The sequence below is a fragment of the Oreochromis niloticus genome, linkage group LG7, assembly GCF_001858045.2.
Source record: "Oreochromis niloticus isolate F11D_XX linkage group LG7, O_niloticus_UMD_NMBU, whole genome shotgun sequence".
In the NCBI taxonomy this organism is placed as follows: domain Eukaryota; kingdom Metazoa; phylum Chordata; class Actinopteri; order Cichliformes; family Cichlidae; genus Oreochromis; species Oreochromis niloticus.
Genome location: NC_031972.2, coordinates 2,403,077 through 2,412,713, shown reverse-complemented (window position 1 = coordinate 2,412,713; position 9,637 = coordinate 2,403,077). Strand labels below are relative to the sequence as shown.

The following is a 9,637-nucleotide window of genomic DNA, read 5'->3' as shown; positions in this document are numbered from 1 at the left end:
AGCACTTTATAAAACAACAGTTGATGACCAAAGTACTGTACAATAACATAGTCAAAGCAGAAGACATACCAAATAAAACAGAATATAGATTAGGAGAAAATAGAATCATGGAAAGAACAATAGAAACAACATTGGTCTCAGATTATTTGTTATTAATAGATTTTGCTGTTATCTAATAGAAAACAATACTCAGTCACCTCCAGCTCTAAGATCAGCGATACACACACATATAATACAACATTTTAATGTGAATAATTTTGCATATTGAGTATTAATACTACATGGATGCCATTATTTAGGTGGAAGTAGTAGTAGATGGACCTGTGGTATCAGTTTGAAAATCCTGGGTGACTCCTTCTTGGGTTGTCGCATTCACAGCCTCAGGTGTCCACCATGTGCCTGGCAGGGTGACAGTAATGCCCCATCAGCCTTTTATGACTGACAGGTAAAAACTAACTGATAGGTTTGTAGCATCAACCTATTTGCTGGAATGTTGAAGACAATGTAATTACACAGCAAAAGCATTGAACACCAAGTAGGCAAAGTTCGTACTCATGCATGAGGGAGACCGGACCGGAGCCAGATGTCGTTCCGCCCACTTGGCCTCCGTCAGACTCTCAGCCAGGTTCCCCATAGCACTCCTTTTATTGTGGTTACATGAATATGCATAGGGTCATTAACATATAACATCTTACATAGGTATACATGTGAACAAAGAATACCCGTGTGTGTGTGTGTGTGTGTGTGTGTGTGTGTGTGTGTGTGTGTGTGTGTGTGTGTGTGTGTGTGTGTGTGTGTGTGTGTGTGTGTATATGTGTGGGGTCAAGATGTGACCCCGTGAAGACTTCCCAAAGCTGGTGCCAGGAGTCTAGCGGTACATCTGAACAAAAGGCCCTTAGACTCAAACATATATACGCGTGTTTGTTATACCATATATCAGCAAGAGAAGATACGACCTCTCCTAGGAGGTGTGTGATCTATGCCAGAACACTCTGAAGAGGAGTGAACGCACTCCCCTCTTCATGCTACACAGAGTTGTTACAGACCTCCTAGGATGAGACATTCTTTCAATCTACAAATGATTATATACTTCTATGCATATATATGAGTAAATATTTCTAAGCATAAATGACAATCAACAATACAAAAACCTAACACTAACCAAACAGGACAAGAATTCAGTCCACAAACCAAAACTTCTGTGTCTGAAATCCAGGACCATGACAGTACAGGCTAATAAGATTGTTTCGTTTAGTGAGACATTTCTAAGATTTTGCTAATGAGGACATAATAAATAATTAACTATAACTATCCCGCACCAGGTCTAAAAACAGTTTTTGACCCAGTTTAGTCCAAGCTCCAGCTGTGGGACACACGGCCTCACACTGACGCTACAGAGGAGCTCATGGTCCACAGATCATCATCCCTCCTCCTTGCAACCCTACGCTGTGCTGCCATGTTTGCTTTTTAGAGAGCAGTCTTCCTCCTGATAACCCTTTCAAACAAACCACACTTGTCCAGTCTGTTTTAAATGTGCTGTCATGCACTTTCATCTTTAACATGCAAACTGGGACGGTAGAGTCTGAGCTGGAGTTTGAAGTTCATTGCTGATGCTTTTCCTCGTTGGTGTTGTGTCACACACACCTGGAAGCTCCAGACATGCAGCTGCTCACACTTGCTGGTGACCAGTTAATCAAATGTATGTGATCGCAGCACCCGGCTGCTATTCTCACTCTTAACTCCTATTGAAACAGAAAGGCTGGACTTTGTTTTTTCCAGGCTGCTTCTCCATTTTCTTAAATTATTTGTATGAGAAATTACTCTGAGATTGCATTTACCTTATTTTAAGACCAGATTACTTTAATTATGGTCTGATATGTAAAACCTTATTTAAACCTACACTTTAAAGAAACTTTCTGTATACTGTGTCGCCTTATTAGAAAGCTCAAATGTTTTGCAACTCCATTCAGATGTTTTTGATCAAAAGTTGCTCAGTAATGGCTCTCGTTAAGTAAAGGTTACCAACTGCTCCGGGAGCCTCTTACTAATAATGACAGATTGATTTTTATCAAAAGCTCGGGGAGAAAGCAAATAACATCACTTTCAAAGTAATTTTTTATTGAGCCCAGCTATGGTTGATTGGTTGGCATTTGGGCTGCATCGTTCACTTGAAACCACTTGGAATTCACTCATAATTCATGCACAATTAGCTCCAGATAGATAGCACCGCTTCAGCCGCCTGATAGCAGCTCTATGATTTATCCGCAAAGAATAGAACCTGGTTGTTTCCACCTCATTATTCACCAACACACACACACACACACACACACACACCTCTGTGCTGCACTAAATCTAATAACTCTAAAGTCCCCCTCCCTCAGACAGGTGTCCCACACCATATTATTTCCCCCACGTGTGCCCGCCTTGCCTCTCCGAGAGTATACTTGACATTAAAAAGTTTGAGAAGCCTGTAATTCCGCAGCCTTCCAATTCACACGCCGCCGACCTGATTACCCATTCAGTGTGAAATGACATTTTGAAAGAGCCCCGGCTCTGACAGGTGGCTCTTTGTCATCATTATTCCAGCGTAACACCCACTCAGCCCTGCTCACTGTGCTGTGCTGCGGCTTGTGCCAACTGTTCCCACAGAAAAAAAACTCACGGTCTCTCAAGACGCCCATACAAGCACACGCATATCGGATTGTTTAAATCAACACAGCCGGTATGAGGATGAAGTCCTAATCATCAGAGCAATTAGCCACCGACTCAATGAGAGCTTTCTCACAAATACATAAACAAACATAAACAAAGGTGCACGTTTGCACACGCAGCATCTGAAAATGAAACAAAATGAGGTATTGATTGGCTGTCGGAGGGGCAAACAACATCATTTATCCCCCGCGGGACGACACGGAGCACAAAGGAATCAATCCAGAGGAGAACGAGAGGGGAATACACAGACGAAGAGCAAAGGCCGAACAAATGACAGCAGGCTGGCAGTAAACAAAGGGTTTAGACTGAGCTGCACTGCAACACACAATTTCCTTTTGAACTTCTGACTTCATCATTTAGAGTTTTAAACTTTTGATTCGTAAATAATGACTTAACATATCGTACTTTCAGCCCCCTTACTTATCATTTCTGAGACGTCCATAAACAGTTTTAGAAATGTTTTATGGGACTTCTGTAGTTACCTGCTATAAAGATCTTTGACCACCAGGGGGCAGCGTTTACCAGAAAGGCTTAGCGTAATAGTACATGCAGTATTTTGTCTAACCTGTGTTTGCATGTGTCCATGCTTAAACAGTGATTCTACAGCTGGGAGAGGTCCTCTCGTGTCTGACAGCCCCACTCTGTGACCTAAGTTTATAAGTGGATGGAAGTGCGACTTGCTATGCCATCTTGTGGTATGATTTGGAATTACACAAAAGTGCAGCCCATTCCTCATTCAACTTCAGCCGATGTCTCACACCGTACATATTACTGAATGATATTTACTGACTAGAAGTAATAAATAGAGTCATCTTTTCATTTTAACTTCAACACTGAGCGTCTGCAAAGCAAAATTTAATTTAAAATATGCATTTGCACTGTGGAAGACTCCAACCTGAGCCGGAGACACAAAAATCCATCCAGAAAACAGAAGTGCTTATAGTCTGAAGCACATTAATATCACTGTGTGTCTCATAAATTGTAATTGGTAAATTAAAAAAGAGTGTTTTCATTTTAAGTTTTTAATGAAGTCCTCCTTTATTCTGAAAGTGGGTTCATATCCTGACTGCTTTCATTTTTACAGCAGATTTATATAAGAAAATGTGGTTGGTGAAGGGAGTTACAGCGAGGCACTGATGGGTCCCAGTATGTTTGTCAGTATTATTATTATGCAGATCCATCATTGTTAAGCTGCAACGGTGACTGCACAGCCGAGGCTGAGGTTCAATCTTTATTGCTCCGGTGGCCAGCTTGCTTTGTTGTGACTGGAGTACCAAACAGACTGCTGGAGTACTGAGCATGCAAATGTAATTGTTGAAGTCACGGTCATAGCTGTGAGATGCATGGCTTCTTAAAGCAGTTAAAGTTATTAATTTAGAAAGTCAAGTTTACTGCACTCACAGTTTTTTATGATTTTAATGGATAAAAACTCAAGTCCTAAATATATACTTTGGATGTATGAAATACAGTGCATCATGAATAAACACAATACGTTCATGACTGAAATTTTTATTTCACTTTTCCTTTGTAAAGTCTGAATCTAGCAACACAGGTAAATCTGATGACGTGACGACTTCAGCGACATTTAAAGTATTAGCGATCTACTTTATTTGGTGACCAATGCGCTTCAGCTTGTGGTCTTCATCAGGGTCATAAAGTCGGAATCTAGACAGATTTTTTTGGCCTTCTCTGATTGGATTAAACCTGCCAGGCCCTGGAGTAACAGTTTATGTTTGAGCGAAGAACAAAATGAACATGTATATGTAAAAGAAGTGAGCAGCTGAGCAGAAAGCCCTCTGCTGTCATGCATCACATCATATCCTCTGCAGAAGACAGGTAAGTGCTCTCTGCTGGAGCAATCACATCTAGTGGGCACACCTGTGTGAGGCTGCCTCTGTGTGTGTGTGTGTGTGTGTGTGTCCCTCACACTTGTATGGGGGAGGGGGGTTGACCTGTTGGGTACCTCAGTTCAACTTCTCATTAAAGAAACCTGATTGGAAACACCTGCAGTAGGAAGGACCTATAAAGACAACAGCATGTCCTGAACTCTTGACTCAGAAGCACACTGGTGTTTGGTTGGAGTAGCTGGTGTGTGGGGACTTGTGGATGTGTGAGTGCTTTGCATGCACAGTCCAGCTGGAGGGTTTGTGAGGACACAGCAAGTGCAGCTGCAGCAGTCATGGCTGCGTGGTTCCTAATTGCAAGGTACAATGTTTACATGTGCTTTTATGATCTGCACTTACTGTACTTGAATGTTACCTTTAGTCTGGTTTTATCTTGACTGTGTTTGTGCTGCTTGACAGGTTTTTACTGCTTTATGTTTTGAGTGATGTAGACTACTCCTCAGCTTTTCCAAGAGGTGAGCATGCTGAAACCTGCGCCAATGATGTTTATGAAATAACTTACTGTCTGACCTGAAGAGTCCAGCGAAGTCATGCCTGCACCCAGAGTCTGCAGCATCTCTTTAGAAAATACTTGATTATTCTACAGACTTATGTTGGAGCTTGAGGGAGAAGGTCTGACTGGGTACATGTGGGCATAGGAGATGCAGTAGCCTTGGTAAAAATTGTAATATTATGTGTAATAAAATCTAGAGCACATTAATAATTTGAGTTGTTGGAAGGAAAGGTTTAAGAGTCCTTTTTATTATTTAAACTGGTGCAAATTATGTAGTATGTTATCTAGACAGTTTAGGGTTTTGGTTTTGGTTTTTTTCCGCTCCCCCACTTCAGATGATAAAGTTCACTAAATCTGTACCTTTTCAGGACTTTACAGATCCCGGGGTAAAGCTGGTATGCTTAATGTTCAAATCAGCAGGTTTAATTCAGTTGAAACAGGGTATTTAAACAGACTGCAGTAAAATGAATTTACTGATTTGTTAATTGCACTACCACCCTTTCTCTGCATTTCTAATGTGACAGCTGCACACTTAGAGCTCCACTGCTTTAACGTCACAGCTGGGTTTTATTCAGTGGGGTAAACTCTACAGGTTGCATTTATGATGCATTGTAATCAGTCATCATAAGCGTCGCTGTTTCACTGGTGTTTTATTACCTTTTTACTCCAGTAATCACTTTAAAAGGTCAAGTTCTTCCCTGTTAAATTTGGAAAAGAACAATTCAAACTGGGTAACTGTAGATGGTATAAAAATGTGTGAATATTATGCTTTCTGTGAGTGGCTCAAGCAAGTGATTTCTTCTCTCATGTTAAAAGGGTATAAGAATGCAAATATCTTTGACACTGGCTTAAACTGAAGACTGAAGTTCTGTCCAAACAATGCTGACAAACTGAAGATGTAGATGTGTTTTCAGTTTTACCAACCTGATTATAATCTGCATTCTTACCCATGTTCTCTCTCTCTCTCTCTCAGCCACAAGTCCTGTGCAGCCTAGAGTATGGCAGGGTGGAAGAGGGGAACACGATGTGTATGGAAACCCTCGTCCTTTCCAGTACATGAGGGCTCTGAGGCCGACGGATCCAAAGATCTACCCTAATGTGCGTGATCGGGTCCAAGTCGAATCCCCGAGATCGTATCAGCCACGCTCTAATATTCCCACCCACAGATCCATGGAAACATCTCCGCTCCAGCCTCGAGCACACAGAAACCACCTTGTGGCCAAGCCCAGGAGCTTTGACTTAGCCCTGAGGATCCCTTTTGCTCATTCTCGTGATGGTGCTAATCCTCCTCGGTACGGACCGAGTGGCCTTATTATTGACAACAGTTTTAATAATCCCCGCAGACAGCATGGCCATGATGCTTCCAAGCTGGGCTACCAGTTCAGCTTATCTGTTCCCTTTTCACGTGGTTCTCCACGCCACCCAGGTGGCCACAAACATCACGGTGGACATCAACACAGGCCTGAGGAAGACTATTTGGGTCATCAAAGAGGGCCGGTTCATGTGCCAGTTCGTCCAAGGCCATACCCCGACGAGCATCATCGTGAGCATGATCGCGAGCATCGTGATGAAGGCCGCCCTGGGCGGGAGTTTGCATTTCCAGAGCCAGATGGACCAGAACACCCATCATGGCTGCGCCATCCTCAAAGATATGTCGACCCTTACAGTGGATACTACAACTCCCAGATGAAGCCTACGTGGAATGACTACTGGTGGCATTACCGTGGACCTCACTGGGGTCATGTAAAGCATCCATCTTCTGACCCTTGGCCAAATTTCCATCGGTCAGCTTCAGACTGACATGGATGGAAGAGACAAGCCAAACTCGCAGGGCACAGGTGGGTCATTAGTTTTCGGGTATTAAAACGTGGCATTTCATGATGGTTCAAACCTGTTCCTCACAAGTGTTTCCTCCTTTACAGCTTTACAGTGCAACAAGGATGATCTCCTGTATTTATCTGAAATAAAGTGTGAAAGCTCTCCTGCAGTTTCTCTTGTCTTCTGTCAGGTTGAAAGAATAGCTGAACACTTGGCTTGAGGTTAATCTTTCAAGAGCTAATCAAGATTCATGTGCTTGTAAGCAAGAAGCAACAAGTCTATGCCCAAATGTTAGAAAGCCACTGACTCTGCAGCTCATTAAATTTATGGGTGATGTGCATTTTGAGCCAACTCTAGCCCTCACTGTCACTAGAGCTGTAGCAGAGCCATTAAAAGTACCTGAGACTTTAGAATGAATCAGTAGTTCCATCCTTCAATAGTTGCTTGCATACAAACTTGAAATAATTTTGGAACTTTGAATGCCTGTGATTGCTTTTCATTAATCCAGTGAATCATTGTGGCTGAAGTATAAAATGGTTAAAGTATTCTTTGCTGGCAGTGGAACTAATGGTAGGGGAGGTGGCAGAACGTCTGTAAAGATGTGCTTGAGTTTCAGAGGGTTTTGTTGATAAAAGCTGGACTTCCCAGGTCTGCAAAAGTCAACAGCAATGCTAATTCCTTCAGTATTCAAATAGTTTGTTTTAAAGATGTTGAAGCACCACAGCATAAAGGGAATGTGCAACTGACCAGAAAAATGCTTTAATGCAGCAGTGCACTGGCACAGTGAACAGTCCTCTAGGCGACAGGTAAGTGCTCTGCAAGCGCAATCACATCAAACATGTGTTTGGTGGAATTGGTGAGCACAAACTGGTTTAAAAAGAAGCAAATGGAGTATTTTGATGTTGGTGCTCTTTTGTGCAGAGAGCAGCAGGTTTCTCCAAAAATGTGAGAGATCCACCTAGAACATCTGATCTCAAACACTGTTTGTTTAAAAAAAAAAAAAAAAGTGACTCTTGTGGCTAGGTGCACTGACTCAGTAGTCTGTGATACTGCACTGTGTAATATTTGACTGTTGACTCCAGCCTGTAGCCCCCAGTAAAGTCAATCTATAATTTATACTTCAGTGAGTCAGATGTTGCACTTTTTGCTAATATGTGTTTATATATGACTAAGTTTTCCCACTAAACTTTCTTACAGTCATAAAGTTTTTGCAAATGATTCTAACAAATCTGCACTCAAAGGAGTTCCGCCCATTTGAGGTGTCTTGCCACAACGCTAGCATATAATGTGCATGCTGTGTCGTCATCACCACACATATGACGCTTCCTTCTGCACTTTGTAATTGTTTTTGCTTCTCTTCCTTTTTGATACAGATGTGTATGGAGGACCACAAGAGCCACGCGCATCGAAATAAAATCGAAATAAAAATCTCTGTGCTTTAATAATGAATTGTAGAATAAATTCTGCAATTGTAAATTCATTTTTGAATTCCAATTTAATAAACTGCATTTCAAAATCCTTTTTCCAATTGCATTTCAAAATCCTTTTTCCAATTGCACTTTAATAAACTGCATTTTAAAATCCTTTTTTCAGTTGCACTTTAATAAACTGCAGTTCAAAATCCTTTTTCCACTTGCAATTTAATAAACTGCAGTTCAAAATCCTTTTTCCACCTACAATTTAATAAACTGCAGTTCAAAATCCTTTTTCCACCTGCAATTTAATAAACTGCAGTTCAAAATCCTTTTTCCACTTGCAATTTAATAAACTGCAGTTCAAAATCCTTTTTTCACTTGCAATTTAATAAACTGCAGGTCAAAATCCTTTTTCCACCTGCAATTTAATAAACTGCAGGTCAAAATCCTTTTTCCACCTGCAATTTAATAAACTGCAGGTCAAAATCCTTTTTCCACTTGCAATTTAATAAACTGCAGTTCAAAATCCATTTCCCTTTCCTGTTCGCTCCGGGATTAGCTGCTGGATTAGCTCCTGGATTAGCTGCTGGATTAGCTCTTCGATTAACAACTTGCTGGAGGCTATTCAAATTAGCCACACCGTGGGATGTAAGGAGCTCTCTGATTGGTTGGTCAGACACAGGCTGTCTGCCAGGCTGGATTTTTCTAGCTCATAGCTTCTCCCTGCTACGAAGCGTGTGTGCTTGTACAAAGGCCGTTCAGCCTCGGGATTTACACTCGGCTCGACACAGATATGTGAAGAATGAAGGGAGCCTGCAGCGAAACGGAGAGCCAACCTCTGACTGAGTGCCTGTCTACACAGTCTGACCACCTGTTGAAGGTAAGGTGCTAACGTGGCTAACGCTAGCATCACCGCACGTAGCCCCGTTATTTTAAGATCGTCTTAGCTAATGAAAGTTTTACGTCGCAGCTGTACGAGCTCGCTACGTGTTTTGTAAGCTGCTGTGCTCTTCACAAATAAAGCTGGAAGCAGCTCAGACTGTTAGAACCAGCACTGAGGCCTGTTACATTTATACAGTGTTAGAGCAACGGCTGCAACCTACAGCCTTTAAACTAGCGATTACAATGCTGACAGTAAACTCGTCAGTCCAGATGTTACCACATTACTCTATGGTACTTAGAGTTAAAACAACTGAGACAGGCTGATTAAAATAACAGCTGTCAGTTCTCTCATTCCTTATATCAAGACTGGAGATCACACTACTGATTTCAGTTCATTTAATATGTGAGAGCAC

General features: G+C 41.7%; 1 protein-coding gene across 1 annotated transcript; it reads left to right on the top strand.

The window, feature by feature from the left end:
• The first annotated feature begins 4,751 nt into the window (after positions 1-4,751).
• On the top strand, positions 4,752-7,096 carry LOC100696156 (uncharacterized). The gene is made up of 4 exons (XM_003439525.5): positions 4,752-4,917; positions 5,016-5,071; positions 6,083-6,947; positions 7,032-7,096. The coding sequence occupies exons 1-3, from the start codon at positions 4,892-4,894 to the stop codon at positions 6,907-6,909; spliced, it is 909 nt and encodes a 302-aa protein (XP_003439573.2). The 5' UTR covers positions 4,752-4,891; the 3' UTR covers positions 6,910-6,947; positions 7,032-7,096.
• Positions 7,097-9,637: the final 2,541 nt, after the last annotated feature.

What these genes read in the sequence shown, in the direction of transcription:
- LOC100696156 (XM_003439525.5), top strand. Translation starts at nt 4,892, where the DNA reads ATGGCTGCGTGGTTCCTAATTGCAAG. An exon ending in GCGTGGTTCCTAATTGCAAG is followed by an intron (nt 4,918 to 5,015) that starts GTACAATGTTTA and finishes GCTGCTTGACAG; the next exon opens with GTTTTTACTGCTTTATGTTT. An exon ending in CTCCTCAGCTTTTCCAAGAG is followed by an intron (nt 5,072 to 6,082) that starts GTGAGCATGCTG and finishes TCTCTCTCTCAG; the next exon opens with CCACAAGTCCTGTGCAGCCT.